At 36.3% G+C, this 17,942-nt stretch overlaps 1 protein-coding gene across 1 annotated transcript; it reads right to left on the reverse strand.

Annotated features, from left to right (window-relative positions):
* Positions 1–982: 982 nt before the first annotated feature.
* On the reverse strand, positions 983–16,301 carry SULT6B1 (sulfotransferase family 6B member 1). The gene is made up of 7 exons (XM_063077758.1): positions 16,103–16,301; positions 15,267–15,379; positions 11,443–11,532; positions 8,612–8,738; positions 3,993–4,087; positions 2,036–2,192; positions 983–1,113 (listed from the first exon to the last, which is right to left on the reverse strand). The coding sequence occupies exons 1-7, from the start codon at positions 16,299–16,301 to the stop codon at positions 983–985; spliced, it is 912 nt and encodes a 303-aa protein (XP_062933828.1).
* Between the last annotated feature and the right edge of the window lie 1,641 nt (positions 16,302–17,942).

The raw sequence follows: 17,942 nt of genomic DNA on the forward strand, positions 1-17,942 counted from the left end.
TTTTGTTTACTTTATTGGAGCTGAGCTATGCATCTAAAAGAATTTTTAAGAATTTTTATCCAGCATTTCTTGGTGTTTCAAGGGGAGGGTTTTTAGTTTATCTAATCCACCATACCACCAGGAATAGTAGTCCCATACTCGCTCTCAAAGCACTTTTATTTAACTATTTCTATTCTTAACTGCATATAACTTAGTTTTAGAGTGGGACTGGCTACTAATGTAAATAGTAAGGATTCTTAAGACATTGAGAGGTGTCAGGTAGACAGAAGGAGATTCTTTCTAGAACATTCTCTACCTTCTCTTTTAGTTCTACTTAACTGCTAGGGGCTCTGCGGTAGACAAGCGTTTATGATAGAATAACATGATTTCTGATCTTTAGCTTTGAATTAAAGATTGAATTAAGTAGAAATATAAAGTCACTTGACAGTGGAACATCCATAAAGCCTACTGCAATGGCATACACAGAGTAGACGAGCAATGCATTTTTCTTGAATCAAATTAGAATAGAATTTATTCAACGTATGTCAGTGCACAGTTGGAATTAATTTCCCCCAACGGTGAGTTTGAGATAGACAGCACAAGTGCTTTGATTCACAGTAAGGAAGAAGTTATTATGAGGAAAGCACAAAAAAATTGTACATCATTTGGAGGCCTGTCTCATCTATGCTCAAACACGGATCTACATATTTCTCTGATAATACCTGCTTATGCTCTTGTGTGAACCCAGAGCATGGAAGAAGTTAAAACTCCAGTATAACACATTAAAAATAGCATCTCTTTTGGGCAGCTAAAATGTCCTTTCATCAAAAAGAGAACAAATTAAATTTTTGCTCAAAAATTTTAGATATTATCATTATTATTAAATTCATATTATTTTAAATGTTATTTAATTATCATTATTTGATTGAGTTATCATTTAATTATTTAAATTCAATTACTATGAAGGAAAATAAAGTACCTAGACTTGCTGAATTGACCAGAATCAAGGCTGGCAATGTGATTCATACTTCAACCTTGCTCCTAGAGAAGTGCCTGCTAAGTACTCTTTGAATTTTTCTTCCATTTCCCGACTCTGAGTTTCACTGAACAAATTTTTCCAATCACCAATTTCACCTACAACAAACAAAAACAGTAGACCCAGACATCTGTTAAAATATTTCTTCTTCATTTTGCCATTTTTCAATGCAATGTTTCACTTTGAAATGTGAAAATAAACACATGAAAAAAATTAGTCTTAAAAACTAATGTAATTTCTCTTGTAAAATTAACAATATCCATTGGGACTCCCCCACCGGCGGTGTGGCAGGTGACTGCTTTCTTTACATCACTGGGGAAAGTGGGCTCAGCCTCAGTGATCTCCTACCCCCACCTCTCTTCCAACACCTAAAATTCCACTTTTTAAGAGTGATTTGTTTTCTCTCTCTAGTCTTTGAAAGCTGACATTTTATAGAGAGTTTTGATTAAAACCCCAGATACTGAAAATTTGGCAAAAACTTATTCTGCCCATGATTAGTATTTCTTTTTACTTGCTTTTGAAAGTAAAGAAAGTTACTTCTTTCTCAAGAATCTTTTGATAATTTGGGTTGAAGTTGTAAGTTCCACATTGCATAGCCATTGAGATATATGTAAATTAAGGTTTAATGACATGAGGAAATGTTTATGATATAGTAAGGAAAGAAATAAAACATAAAACTGTTTGTAAATGTAATAAACTATATAAAACAAGAAAAGGCTAGAAAGAGATATCTCAAAAAGTTAAATCTGCTTCTGGTGGGAGAAATTAGGATAATTTTTAATGTTTTTTTACATTTCTCTGTGCTTTCTGAATTTTCTACAAGAACCAACCATTGTAAATTTTAAAAATTATTCCTTTACTTACTTTAGAATTTTTCTATTCTGAATAGTACTTGATTAACAATCAATAGAGAGATTTTATTTTCCCCTCCCTTAAAGCTAATAAAAAACAAGGCGTAAAAATCAGGGTTAAAGTCATTCCTTAACTGGTAAGATATCCCAGAAACCAATGCAACTTTACCTTTGCGGAACAGGAAGGGGCCCACAGCACCGTGTGTTTCCTGAGACTTTGCTTGCATTGCTTGGAAGGTGCTCTGGGCAGAGATGGTTTGAATCTGCTCCCCAGTTAGGGAGAATCCAAAAAAGTCTGCAATTTGTTTTATTCCAGCAGCTAGATTCTGAAAACAAAGTTTAAAGGATAAACTTCTTTCTAAGGGAATTGGGCCCACAGCAAGGATAGGTTTTTTAGAGAGTGGTTTATTAAGCCCAAGTCCCTAGGTCATCTGCTTATCCACCTCTTTAGACTCATTTTGATACTCATATAAATATTCAAGATCTCTGTAAAATATTCTGTATTGTCTCTGTACCAGCCAGCTGCCAAAAAAATATATATGTATGTATGTGTGTGTGTGTGTGTTTATATATATATATATATTTTTTTTTTTTTTCTCTGTATTGATTTTACTTTGTAGTTTCAATTTATGACCCTTGTTGAACTGCCAGATAATACTAGTTAGGATATAAACAAAGCGAGTAGCATTAATTGGTAGGTTAGAATTTTATTAAGGATAATATTCATTGCATAAAAAAGCCCCAGTCTAGACCCACTGATGAATGTATTTATTTGTATGTGCTCACTTGAATTCTCATTTCTTCAGAATCCTATTTACAGCTAACATTTAATTCCACCAAGCAAATCTGCTTCATCTAATTCCATCTCCTACTCAATTGATGGCGATTCAGTCCTTTCAGTTGGTCAGGCCAATTATATTAGAGTTTTATCTGACTTCTCTCTTTCTCTCACCACCCTCACCTCCATCCAATTCAGCAGCAAATCCTATTGGCTCTTCCTTCAACATATATTCAGAGTTTAACCACTTATCATCTGCACTGCCTTTTCCTGGTCTGAGCCACCATCTTCCCTTGCCTGGACTAATGCAGTAGCCTGTTGACAGGTCTCCCTGTACTGTCTTTGCCCCAATCCATTATCACACACCAGCCAGAATGATCCTGTTTAAAATGCATCAGCTTTGATTACTCCTCTACTCAAATCCTACAATGGCTTCCCATTTCACTCAGAGAGAAAGTGAGTCATGTCAATGGCTTGCCACTCAAGTCCTTATATCCCATCCCACCCCCTTAACTCTGTCCTCGTTGGCTGTTATCCCCTGACTTACTCCTACTGGCCTAGGCACATCTGCCTCCTTGCTGTCTTAACCCCACCAGGACTACCCCTACCTAGGGGCCTTTGCTCCAGTTGGTTCCCTCTGTCTGGAATGCTCTTCCCCAGTTACCTACCTGGCTCACTTCCTCTCAGCTCCTTCAGATCTTTGTTCAAATCACATCCCCTCAAATAAGTCACCCTATTTTATGCTGAGATTTGTCCAACACTCTAATTCCCCACCCCCTGGCATTTCCCATTTTCCCTAACCAGCTATCCTGTTTATTTTTTCTCACATAACTATATACATTTTAAAATTTATTGTGTTTATCATTTATCGTTGTATCTCCCTGCCTTCTCCAGCTAGAATGTAAGCTTCGCCAGGGCAGTGAAATTTATCTGATCTGTTCATTGATGTATCACCAGGGCCTAAAACAATGCTGAGCAATCACTCACTAAATGTTAGTTAAGTGAATAAACAATTAAAAAATAACATTAACTGGAAAAATCAATTCACAACAAAATGCACCAACTGAAACCTATTAATTATTTTTTCCATTACTAATTTGGACTATCATAAAGGGAGAATAAAGCAGTCACTGTTAATAATAAGTTGCTAAGCATTATTTTATTTCTGTTAAGTAAAGAACCTAAGCATTTATGTATGGCTTGATTTTTTTTCTAGTACTGTACCATATATCTGGAATATTCATAAAAATTAACTATATTTGTTCATATAACCAGACATTATAAGTAAGTGCTCAGTGTCATAGTTTATAATAAACATTGCTCTAGAATATTAGTAGCCATATCTCACCTCTTTCAAGTCTTCATATAAGATGAGCTTAACATTCTCATCATCAAGATGCATGTTCCAATTAATTGCAAAATCAAAATAGCTTCCCCAAGAAACTAAAAACACAGGGAAAACACTTAAGTAATTTTAAATAACTTTGGTTAAAATGACAAATGGTTCATTTATGCTCTAATATATAAACTATACATATGTGTATGTGTTCAAACAATATATGTTTATAAGTTATTCCAAATCCCTTCCCCAAAAGAGCTGGCATAAACCAGTCTCATTGTCAGATTTCTATCCATTTTCTTATCTTTGTGAACATTTTTCATAAATAACAACACAGGAAAGCAAGTTGTAAAAATGATTTGATAAAAACTGCAGAAATTCATGAATATTTAGGTGAATAAAATAATTCAGAAATAGTGAATGATACATGACAGAGATAATTCCAGAATGATAGATGTGATAATTCCAAAGTGATAGATGTTATCTACACCAGCATTGTCCCATAGTAATGCAAGCCACATGTATAATTTAAAAAAGCAAAAAGAAACAGATAAAATCAATTTTAATGTTTTACTTTAACCTAATTTATATAAAAAATTATTATTCCAATATGTAATCAACACAAAAAATTATTAATGAAACATTACACATTATTTTTTATAGTCTAAGCTTTCCAAAGCCAGTGGATATTTTACATATATAGAGAATCTCAATTTGGATGCTAAATTTTAATCAGAAATACTTGACATGTATTTAAAATTCATAAAACATACAGTTGAAAAAGTATATTTATACACCCAATTTATACAGTTACTTAAAAGTTTTCCAATAACTGAATTGAGTAAAGTATCCATTTTAAAATTTAACTTAATTTTTAAATTTAAATTAATTAAAATTAAATAAAGTTAAACATTTAGCTCCTCAATTGTGCTAGTCCCATTTCAAGTGTACACATATGTGCTCAGTCGCCACATGCGGCTAGTGGCTACCCATTGGACAGTGCAGACCTAGACATTGATTAGCTGTGCTGTTTACCAGCTGTGTAGCTTTGAGCAACTCCCTAGAACTCTCTGTACTTTAGTTTCCTTATCTGTAAAATGGAGTGTCATTAGGTTTAAATTAATTAACACATATCAAATGCTTAAAACAGTACCTGATTCATAATACCACTCAATGAATATTAGCCATAATTATTATTATCATTACTGTTTGTATTAGTCTGTTTCTGTTTCTTATAACAAAAATACCTGAAACTGAGTGATTTGTAGGAAAATGAAATTTATTGCTTAAAGTTTCAGAGGCTGGGAAGTCCAGAGTCCAGGGAACACAGCTGGTGAAGGCCTTGATGGTGGGGACAGTGACCCGGGGGTCTCACATGGCAGAAAACGGCAGAGCACAGAGAGAGACTCACCTCCTCATTCACTCTCCTTTTAAAGGCCTCCAAACCACACCCATGACCACCAGTTTTAATCCATTCACTACTGCACCATCCTACAATTACCTCTTCAAGGCCCCACCTTTCAATTACCATAATAGGATTTCCCACCCTCTTAACACTGTCACAGTGGGGCTCAAGTTTTGGGTGGACACTCAATCCAAGGCACTGTTATTAATAATGGCATTTTTTTCATAATTATTATCATTACTATCATTATCATGAAATCTTTGCTCTGAGCCAGGCAGTTGCTACATGTTTTATTTGTTGTAGCAAATACTATAAGTTGCCTACTTAACATCCAGCACATTCCATTCTTTGTTGCTAACCAATCCCCAATTATTTGGGACTAAGTCAATCATGAGAATTGTTCCCTGCTTTTCTGTCTCCCTTAGAGCTATGACTGGCCACACGATATGGTTCTGCCCAGTGAGACACAAGACAGCAAAGTCTGCTGTAAGGTTTCTGGCTAAACTATTGCTGTCTTGAGCTAAGGAACACATTCAGCCGGTGCTGCACTTCCTTCATGACCTACGTGAAGATTGCGCTTGGCGACAGTAGCCGATTTGAGGATATGTTGTAAAAAGGATGAGAGAAAGGCAGCGGGATATCCAAGGTACTGGCCAGAAATCACTGGGCTGCTGAACCAGCCACCTACCTTCAGACTTCTTTGTGAAGTGAGAAAAACAAAACTTGACCTGTTTAGGCCATTGTGGCCAGGTTTTCTGCTCTTCCCAATGCATTACTAATTGACACACCTACTTTTTATCCTTCAATTTTTAAAGAAACAATGTTATAGGTGTAATTTTTGTGCACTTTTTTTTTTTTTTTTTAATGGTGGAACCCAGAGAAGCTAAGTAACTATTTTCAGGCCACACCATTAAGTTATGGGTATTGCCACCATTCAAAGTCAGTCTGGCAACAGACTGACAAAGAAAATGTTATACTGTCTTACCTTCTGTAGGTTGGATATTTATCTCCATTTTACAGGTAAGGAAACCAGTTAGAAGAGATCAAATATTGTGTTTAAAATCACACAGGCAGTAAATGATTTGGACCTGGGTTTGAGTTCCAGCTGCACTACTTAACGGCTGCGTGACCTTTCTGTGCCTCTTTTTGCTTGTTTATAAAATAGTGATAATAATAGTATTATCCTCAGAGTGTTTTTATGAGAATTGAAATTAAATAATGAATACTAAGGATAGCACACAGTGCCTGGCAAGTAGCAGCTGCTCAGTAAATGATAGCTCTTGTATTTTATCTGGAGTTAATTATCAATATGGAATAATAAGTGAGGAAGCCCAATCCAGGCATTCTCATTCCAAATCCTGTTTTTCAGTACATTCAGCTGCCTAAATAAGTTGAATTTAAGAAGTTTACAAGGCAGAAAGTCTATTCAAGTTATCACTGACACATCTTATCATTGTCAATCAAATAATTAGGCTAGAAGGATGAACAGGGCAACAAAGGTTCCCTAAAATAGATTGTCCCGTTGATGATGTTCCTCATCATTGAATGTTCTCTTGCAATGGGACGATGTTTCAGATTTTCCTTAAGTGTATCTATCCAGTCTTAGCGAAGAGTCACTAGACAAACCAAAGCTTTCTTAATGGTGCTTCATAAGCACCTTCTATGTGCTTCTTTTCCTCATACATTCCAATCCCAACATTTAATATTTGCTAGGGAGCCAGTACTGTACCCAGTGTCCATGCATGTGGGACAATGTGGCATGTGCTGTGATGACCACCTTTAGAAGTGGTCCTCTTAAATGGTGAGACATATATATAATGGAATGTTATTCAACCTTAAAAAAGGAGATACTGTCATTTGTGACAACACAGATGACTGGGAGGACATTATGCTAAATGAAATAAGCCAGATGCAGACAGAAAAATACTGCAGGATCTCACTTATATGTGGAATGTAAAAAAAGTCAAATATGTAGAAACGGAGAGTAGAACAGTGGTTATCAAGAATGGGGAAGGGGAGGAAATGGGGAAATGTAGGTCAAAGGGTACAAGCTTGCAGTTATGTAGTTATGAATTATTCAGTTATGAATAAGTCTAGAGATCTAAAGTACTTAGCATGAGGACTATAGTTAATAATATTGCATTGTATACTTAAAATTTGCTAAGAGAGTAGATTTTAGGTGCTCTTACCACACAAAAAAGATAATCATGTAACATGATGGTATGTTAATTGGCTTACCAATTAGTAAGCATTTCACTATGTATATGTATATCAAAACATCATGTTGCACATCTTAACTATAGATAATAAAAAATCAATTTTTTAAAAAAGTAGTCCTTAGTAGCTTCTCCTCTAGGGTCATCTGGCTTTAACTCTTCTTCCTACAACACTGTAAAGACTCAAAAGAGCTACTAATAAAAGGGGGCATTTAGTGGTCTCTGGCCACTCCACCCATGGAAATAGAGTCACTGCCACTTACAAGCAGTGGGACCATTGGTAAGTTATTTAACCTTTTTGATTCATTTTCTTATCTGTAGAATGGGGCTAATACTGCCTTACTCATAGTTTGCTAAGAATGAATGAAATGAAGACACTAAATTTAGTACCTGGAGCTTTAGTAGACACATAAAATTGCAGTTAATAACCATAGGTAAAACATCAACATGGACTAACCAAAACTTATATCCTTTCTGGCAAACAAATGTCTTAGGTGTAGTTGCTCAGTATCATGTTTTAAAAAATCTTTTGTGGTTTTTATCATTGTATTATATAGTGACTTAAGGGAAATTAACTAGAAATGCTTTCTGCATGATTCTTTGTTAAAGGCCTCTTTGTCCCATGCCAGTTCTCAATACTCATGGTCAGCATATACATTGTCAAAATTATTTTTAAAAACAGTAATGCATTTTTTGGGGGCCAGCCCGTGACTCACTTGGGAGAGTGTGGTGCTGACAACACCAAGTCAAGGGTTAAGATCCCCTTACTGGTCATCTTTTTAAAAAAACAGACCCCCCCCCCGCAAAAAAAAAAACAAAACAGTAATGCATTTTAATTGTTTGATGCACAGAACTAGGTTCTATAAAACTTCATTTAAATGCTTCTTTTTGGTTTCTGGATCTGCCTAAATCATTTCTTTTTTTACTCTTTTAATCTAAACTCATTTAAATTTTCATATTTATGTGGTCATCTGTTGAAGTAAGAATTCTTTTACCAACAGCCATACCTTGTCCTTTCATGAACTGTCTGAAGAATTCATCCCAAGAGCCATAGCTTGGAATATTGGGGACATCATTGTGGAAATGGAAAAAAGATACGGCCACATCTTTAGGGTTTCGAAATATCACCAATATCTAGGGAGCAAAAACTAAGTTAATTTATTTAGTTCTATGTTTTGAACTTTGGAAAAGTGAAAAGGTGAGCAATATCACTGTGTCCACTTGTATATTACATAATTTTGTTAATATACAGAGAAAGAATGACAGTAAGAAATTGAGGACATAGCTGATGGGGAAGTCCTGAGAGAGGGGAGGAAGAAATAAGAAAAGAATATTGATGCTGGAGCAGAGAACTTTCGCAAATGAGTTTAGACTGTAAAAAGGCATGTGCAGAAGATGTGAAAAAGAAAAAAAGACCAAGCTCACTAGAATAGTCACAAGGGTGTAATCTGAAAGCTTAAAATCCCAAATAAAATAAAACTTGCAAAATAATGTTAAGGACAGCAAAAATAATGTTTAGAGTGGGTTAGAGAAGATCAAAGAATGGCAAGGTCCACTCTCTGCGGCTCGAGGTGTGATGTTTATGGTGATGCAAATGGAGCAGAAGCTCTGAATTCCCACGTTAGGACTGTCTTCTCTGATGGGGAAAGTGTTCCTTTGGATGAAAGGTGTGAAATAAACATTGCCAAGAGCAAACTGAAACCCAAGGGAATCAAAAGATTGTGGGAGAGTGCATGGCTGCTGCAAGTGAGTTCAGGCCTGGTGCTTTCCACTTTAAGAACTGGGAAACCGGAAGACACGTTGTTGAGCATGTTCCAGAGCTCTGAGGAATCTGAGACAATGCACAAGAGGCCAGGTGACTCATAACAGGCAGAAGTTGTTTCACTTTCAGAAAGACGGGGAAGATGTGGACTGTGCAAAAAGTAGGGATTTGTGATCCTTACCTCCACTTGGGAGAAGTTTCTAGAACTTACTGAACAGAAGATTTGGGGCCACATAAAGGAGGAAGCAGTAACCAGCAGGGGACAACATGGGTCCTCTAAGAACTAGTCCCTGCAGACTAGCACCAGGAGTTTTTGGACATGGTTCCTAGATTAGTGGTTCGAGTTGCTTATGATTTCTTCTGCAAAAATGGAAGAATATAAACTGGAAGCAGGAACACTTGGGCATATAAAACTGACGGGATACTCACATGCAAATGAGGCTAAGTAAATAATAATGAATAATATTAATTAACTTAATAATTAAACAATAATTAATGTAAACCTGCATGGAGGTTTTTAATAAGCCTTTCCATTGTCCTGGCTGGGCCATAGTTAAAATTTTAATGATGATTGAGGAAAAGATGTAGAAACTATATTTATCAAATTTATAAATGACATAAAACTGGGTGGGAATCAAGATTTTCACAATGCCTTGTCTCTCTAAAGAAATGAACTAATGCTAGCAGGATAAAAATGAACAGAGATAAATGGGGTCTTGTCTTGTGCTCTGATTTAAATCTCACCCCTGCCCCCAATCCAAATATAGTAGATTGTCATTTGAGGGTTTTATATTTGAGACTTTATCATTTCTCACCCTGGCTTGTAGTAATTTATAATTTTACAAAGACATGAATTTTAATTGGGCGTGTGGACAAATCCCCAACGGCAACTTCTTACCTGTCTCTTGCTCTTTCCTTGCCGTTATATTCTTGTGAAAGTGAAACCCTGTTCAAAAGCCTGCGTGCTCCAAATACACTACTTCAGCTTTTTAAAATAGTCATTAAGGAAAAAAGAAAAAGTCACCTAGTTTTGTGATTATGTTAACTGCATTAAACAGGGAAAGTTGTATGTTGAAGTGATATTTCCAATTTTGTAGGTTCTCAGTGTAAGGAACTTCTTTAACAGAGCTGTCCAAAGCTGGCTTATGGTACAGAGGAGTTCCTGTATAATTGGAAGTACTCAGTCATGGTCCAAACAGCCATGCCGTGGAATTCAAAACCTAACGGGAGTTAGGGTTGACAACCTTTAAGGTGTTCTCCAATTCTAAGCTCTTAGGATTCTTGTACTATGGCCACAAGACTGCTAATTCCAAGCTGCCACTTCCCGGATGTTTTCTTTCCCACTCTTCCTTTCCTTCTCCTTTATTTCTCCTCTTATCTTAACTGTTTTTCCTCCTTTGCCTTTCTTTGCTACTACTTCACTGTGCTCCCCTTCTTATTTGTGGCATTCAGGAGCTTAAATCTTGATTTTAATTACTTCTGTTCCTTTCCTTCTGAGACACAGAAAGAAGCATAAGAAATAAGAAATGGAGGGCAGAACAGGTGGTAGAAAAAAAAAGAGTTGGGTTCAAACTAGTAATTATGAGAAATATATCAATACCGATCAATAAGTAAGATTTTTAAGCAAATGGTAAGAGTAGCCAAAGCACTTATAGTTTTGTATGCATGACATGAAGTTTGTTATTATATGTGAAATTCAGAAATAAAATAGTTTCAGACTTCAGGTTAATAGTACTCACCAAAAAGAACCAAACGAACAAGTTTTGCTCATTTTATTAGGATGTACTCTTTTGTTAAACACTCAAAATATCCTAGTAGGATTCTGAAATCTATTCACTGTAAAACAGATTATATAATACATTTCATTCTATGCATATGTTTTATATCCTAATTGAAAATACATTTGACTTGAATGCAACTAAAGCAAATATATCTGAAGAAACAACAAAAGAAATATTAAATCTCACTCTTCAGTTATTAAAATTCTATAAGGAGCAAACTCATCATGTGCCTCAAAAGAGCCAATATCTATACATAAAAGTTTCAAATTGAAATACCAGTAGAAGGGACACTCACCTTGGCTTTATTCTTGAAGATGGACCCAGGCAATTTGTCATAATGGAGGTGAGTTGCCAAAATCCTTGGCGATGGAAACTGTTTCATTCTCTTAAAAATATACACAATAAGGTGAAAATGTGTGTGTGTGGGGGGGTATGTGTGGGTGTGGGTGTGAGTGTGCATGCACGTGTGTGTAGAGAATCACTCCTAAGTTTAGTGTCTCAATGGTATTTTCAAGTACTACCATCACTATACCCTCTCGTCCTCCTCCTCCAGTTTTTATTTCTATGATTTTACTTATGGGGATGAAGAATGAAGAATCATAAATAAATAAAGAGTTAAAACCTTCCTCTTGGCTGGCAGGGTAGCTCAGTTGGTTAGAGCACTGCCTTGTAACATCAAGATCCCCATACTGGCCAGCCGCCAAAAGCAAACAAACAAACAAAGAGTCTGGTTAACGGACTCAAAGAATGATTACGTAAAAAAAAAATTTTTTTAATCTTCCTCTTGACTGTCCTTGTTGGATCCTACTTACCATTTCCCAATCCTCTTTATCATTTTTAAAAAATTACCTTTTCCCACAATCATACCAAATCCGTTTGTTTAAGACAGCTCATAATCCAAGACCCACTCTTTTACTTAATTTGCTTAATTTGGATCTCTTCTATATATTCAAGTCTTTTCATAAAAATCCATTTTTAACATCTAGATCTTTTTTTTTTTACCAACTAAAATGTCATGTGATCAAATATCCCAACAGAACCTGAAAGTCCATGGAGTCACTTAAGTGTCTGAGAAATATTTTATGAGAAAAATACTTGTCAGTATAAGGATTATAATGTGATCCATTCTTTTTCTGCAATCTATTTCTACTGATAATTTTAAAGATGGAAGTATCTATTTAATCTGACAGGGTTAAGGGTTTTAACTTAAAATCAGACCTTTAGAAAGTATATGTTAAGTGGTGGATTAAGGCTTCGAGTTTTCATTTCCATATTTGTAGAGGTCATACACTGTTGGGTCACAGCTACAATATATCTATCTACTCATTTCAAGTGATACAATGATACTTAGACATTTATAACCAATTTTTCTCTAAGAACTTAGTGGAGATCCCAACTTAAGCAAGGAGGCAAAAATAATATTTTAAAAATAAAAAATAATTTAAATCAATGATATGGGTCTAAGTGGTGATTAGTAGTGATAATATCTAATGTACATCAAATTGTAGTTTTTAGTATTTGAAGTGCTCTTGCATTCATTCACAACAATCCTCTTAGGTAGATACTGTAACCCCCATTTCAGAGATTATGATCAGGCTTTGAGGTTTTAAGCATTGTGCAAAATTACACAGGTGGTAATTTTCAGATTAAGTTATAGAGTGCTGTTTTCATTAAACTGCATGGCCAAAAATCACATAAAGACACATGAGAAATGGTAAAGTTTCTAAAAGGATTAGAAAAATATCCAAGGAGAAAACACAAGTTAACCGTAACAAAACTGGATAAATATATAATACTATGTTCATGAAAATGTGTAATATAGCCAAACTGTAAGCAATGTAAAGATTAGATATAGATATATCTTGTTTAAGGAAATATATGTATTCTAGTTAAGTTTTCTGTAAAGTGAATAACTATTAAGTGAAGCTCCTCTTCTCACTGATTTCCATTAAAAATAAAAGGCACATTGCTTAGAAAAGTATTTTTGCTCCTAGATAGGAAAGAATTGCAATTAAAATACAAAAAAGTCTTTTAAAGTACCTGAAGAAAAAAATAAACATTTCTGATTAATTGTGGATATCAAACCCCCAAGATACTATACTGAGTTAAAACATTTTCTAGAAGCCCTGCAGCTTGGCTCCTATGCCTCACTTACCTTGTACAACATTTTAAAGTTAGTTTAGACTGGCCAGTTAGCTCACTCGGTTAGAACATGGTGCTGATAACACCAAGGTCACGGGGTTCAAATCCCCATACTGACCAACTGCCAATAAAAAATAAATAAAGTTAATTCAGATGCTTCTAGAAGACTTCCTTGGCTTTAAAAATCATCTGGACTTTTTACTAAAGCTGGAAAATAATAGGAAGTACAACTTTATATTTCATCATCAGAACTAAGATTTAGAATGCAAGGAGCTGAAGACAGAAGCAATGGTTTGCTTTACACCCACACGAAAGTAATTGGGGAAACAGAAAGAATCCTGTCTTATGAACAGGAATACCAGATTTTCCATGAAAAGAAAGAGAGCTTCCACGGATATTGGGTGTGTGAGCTCAGGGTTCAGTCCTGACATGTCAAAATCTTAATCAGGAGTAAAAACTCTTCCCAATAAGTAAGCAATATCACAAGAAGTTCCTTACTTATAAATGGTTATGTTACAGTTTTATTAGAGGTCCCTTGTTTGGAAATTAAAATAGACTTTCCTAAAGAAACAATTTCATAAATAATGTAAAAACTTACAAGTCAGCATACCAAACTCTATTCCAATCATAAAAGATAACTGTTTATCTCAGTGATAGGTAACAACACAGACAAATACAACAAGTTAGGTTACATTGGTAAGGTAAGTAATAATAGGTAAGATGACCTGCAACTCATGATATAATGAGATTTTAAAAGAGAATTTGGAAAGCAGGTCAAATGTGAGCATCATTTCTAAAGGAAATGTCAAGGGCTCATTAGAAAAAAGGTTGTGCAAAGGCCTGGACAGGAGAAATCAATGGAGCTTTTCACTGATTCCTCCATTTTTTACCTAGAGAAAAACCCCTTAAAGCCCTGTCCATTCATCCTGTCTGCATTCCTGAGCCTGTCCTGACTGAGCCTCCATTCAGTGTGCTTTAGTATAGATGAGGTCTGAGACCGGAGGCCCTAATGTGGCTGCTGGCTAGCCTGATGCCTCCTGAGCTACATTAGCTCAATCCATGGAAATGGGCTTCCTTCCACCTAGCTTCCAGACTTAAAGTTTCTATTCGTCATGATGCCAAGTGTCTCAGTCATTTTCCAGAAGCTGTTCCCTAAATTCCAATCCAGTGGCTTTATTCTTAGTAACCGAGTTCTGTCTTGGTGGTGACCACCTCTGAGTTTTGCTGAGACTATGGTTTCCCCTTGAATACAACCTTTCCTTCTCAACTGCACTCTGGTCTGTCTAGAGATGGGGATTGGAGGGTCTTCCTCACCCCGTCCTGTCTAAGCACCAAAGGAGCAAGGCAGAGCTTTCCTCTCCCCCCTTTCTTGCCTTTCATGGGCAGGGAGCAGAACATCTTGTCTCACACCCAAGTCTCAGCTAGTTACGTTAAGAAGGTGAATAATAACAGGTAAGGTGACCTGTTTTTACCTTCACATGCACCAGTGACTTACTCTCTTAACTACTACTTAATTCTTTTCCATCCCTCACACACACACAGAGTCCTAATTGAGACAGAAAAATAAAAAATAATGTCTTATTAGGGAAAGACTGAGGACTCCTAGTAGCATTCTGCTTTAATCTTCAGAGATAAAACTTCTTTGGTTTCAGTTCATTTCCTGAGGTTTCTCAGCTTACTTTTCCCCCACTCAGCCACGCTGTCTGTCAGACTGTACAGTGTAGTCATTAAGAGCTCAAATCAGAAAGCTTGGGTTCAAATCTTGGCTGTGCCATTTATTAGCCCCTTGACCTTGGGCAAGTCTCTAACAGTTTTCTCTCTTGTGAAGTGGTGATAAGTTTATTTTGTGATAAAATGAAATAAGTGAAATAGTGCTGAGGATATGGTGAGCATACAATAAATTGCAATAATTATTAGTATTGTACTTTCTGAACTCACAACTAAAAATGCTGTAAGTTAAAAGCTGTTTGTACTAACCTGATATTTTTCTGAGTCCCCACATTCAAGAACTGGGAATTCTGGATAGTCATACTTTTTTTTAGAAACAGCAAATATTAATTCACTGACAATGTGGAGAATCCAATTTGAACCTATAAGAAAGGTTAGACAATTAAAGCTCATTAAGGAGTCTTGATATAGCGAAGGAATGTTATTTTAGCATATACATGAAAAAATTAAAATCTACAGCCATTCCTTGATGTGTACATTTAGTTCTTCTGTATTTGAAATAACCTGGGCTATGAAAAGAAATAGTTTTGTGGAAAACGGCATTTAATTATACTAGTATAAAATTCACCTTACCATATTTCTCAGATATCTGCTTGAACAAGAGACAATGCCTGTTTTTGAATCTAGAATATGTTCCTTATAGAGCAATGTTATGCTATACAAATGGTTGTTCATAATAATCTATTACATGGAAATAATCATATAAGCTATAGAAGGGACCATGCTTTTGTCTTCAGTCAAACATCAAGATGAAAATCTCTGCTACTATTGGTGCTTGATGGCAACTAGACTTTCCTGCATTCATGTTTCTCCTTTCTAGCCCCACGTCCATCTCTTTCCACCACCCAGCCTCCAGCATGCCCTTTTCACATGCACCTCTTCCCTCAGAAACTGGGGTTTTAAAATCTAGCAGTTCTAGTTATTGATTTTACATCCTGTGGATTTAACCATCATGGCCTCCGTCCTTGCTCATTGCCAGCCAGCTTCGTGCAGGGATGAACTACCTTCATGCCACCTTTCTCTCATACCCTCCCCAACCTACTTACTGCGAGAAGTGCACTTGTAGGAAATGATTTGTTATTTACCACACTTTGGATAAGATGCTAGCACAATGTCATCGCTTCTGGCTTCAAAGTTGTCCAGGGCTTGGAAAGTTTCTGATGTACACATGGTGACTGGGTAAGGAATCCCCTGATAGGTGAAAAATAAGTGAGAAAGTGCAGTTTCTTTTGATTTTCCTAAGGTTTCATCAATGTACTCAATAAATTTGGACTTATCAGCCATGATGGCTTCCTGTTAATGAGCCTGTTCTGTGGTTGTCTAGGGGCAGTGATTGCTTTTAATGGAGTTTTTCAGGGGCTGCTATAAAGGGCTCCTCCCATTCACATGAAAAAGAAATCATTTAATTCTCATCCATCCCTCCCTCTTTTTGCATATCCTCCTCTGACAAAAGGTAAACCACAGGTGCAAAACAGACTGAGGATCAGGGAATATTACCCCACGGGTTGATTACATTACCTTTTAGACAACCCACCCAATGAAAGTAAGAATGGGATCTCCTAATAGAAGAGAGTAGACATTAAATATCTAATAAATAGGTATTTAATTGAATCAGGCATACAGTTTTCCTATTAGCAATTCACAGGATGAAGCCTCAGTTCTGTATTTGGTTGATAGCTTTCCACTCGCATCCTACGTGGTGTGACACACCTGGACAGCAGACGTGATGCTGGGGCAGCCAGACTTGCTAATTGGAAGGAAAACAGCATTGCAGAGCATGGGAGACCTTCAACACAGAGGTAACCTGGCTCACTGGACAACCTCTGCAAGCAAACCTCCTTCAGAACTGTGTGTGAAAGGGCACAATTGTCTGTCTTGTTTGAGCCGCTGAATCATTATTGGAGTGTCTTTTTTTACAACAGTTTAGCTTGTATCCTATCTAGTACATTGTCTGGGTCGAAACATACTCTTTGGCCTCTTATTATGTCAAATTTCCATAAACAGGTACTGGACTTTTCTTCTTTTTTCTCTCCCATTCTCTTCTCCAAGTCATTCTCCTTACCCTTTTTCCATTTTTTTCTGTAACACTAAGAACACAGTTTTTGTTTGTTTGCTTATTTGTTTTTACTATATTTACCTTTCTCTAAACAAATGCTAACCAGTTAAGAAGTTAACTCCTGGCTATGCACAGTTATCAGGCTATGCAGTCCTTCATGTATCAGTTAAAATAATAGGTAACACTATTGCATGTACCACACCCTCGCCAAATTGCTAAGATTCCATGATTACAATCTATTTAATGTAACTTCATAACAGCCCTTTGAAATTGGTGTTACTTTATTACCATTTCACAATTAGGTTAATTGGGGCTCACAGGCTCTGTATAACTTCTGGAGGTGGTAGAGTGAGCCCTGGAAGAGCCAGGATTGGTATGCAGGCAGTACAGCTCAGTCCAGGCAGAAAGACAATTACAGTGAGACCCCAGAGGACATAGGTTTAGTTGTCAGTGCCACTGGGTTCTTTGGTGCTTCTTTACCTGTTATGAGAAACAAGGCCATGGGACTATTTACTGGGGAAAAAAACTGTACCTTCTGGGGAGAGAGATTTTACGACCACAAGGGAAGTAAATTTCCTGGGTCCTAGGATGTTTCATTTTGTAACAGCAATTTGGAACAAACACTATAGTAAATGTATACATCGATTGTAAGATGCATTCCAATTTCAGGAACGTAAACAGATGGAAACACGTACATCCTAGAATAGAAAGTATCTTAATGAGGCAGATGGTGGATGTGAGAGAGCAGCTTTTTATGTCTATTTTACAGAGGGGAAATAACTGACCAGAGAGGATTCCTAGCTAGGAACAGTTGCATGAGTTTGGTTATATTTGTGAATATTTATTTTTTTAAAAAAACTGTGGGGATG

This window comes from Cynocephalus volans, chromosome 14, assembly GCF_027409185.1.
Source record: "Cynocephalus volans isolate mCynVol1 chromosome 14, mCynVol1.pri, whole genome shotgun sequence".
NCBI lineage: Eukaryota > Metazoa > Chordata > Mammalia > Dermoptera > Cynocephalidae > Cynocephalus > Cynocephalus volans.

Excerpts from the sequence above, each read along its gene's own strand:
- SULT6B1 (XM_063077758.1), bottom strand. The coding sequence starts at position 16,301 with ATGGCTGATAAGTCCAAATTTATTGAGTACATTGATGAAACCTTAGGA. Across the intron at positions 11,533-15,266 it reads GGGACTCAGAAAAATATCAG|AGAATGAAACAGTTTCCATC; the intron begins GTTAGTACAAAC and ends TATATTTTTAAG. Across the intron at positions 1,114-2,035 it reads CCCCTTCCTGTTCCGCAAAG|GTGAAATTGGTGATTGGAAA; the intron begins GTAAAGTTGCAT and ends TGTTTGTTGTAG.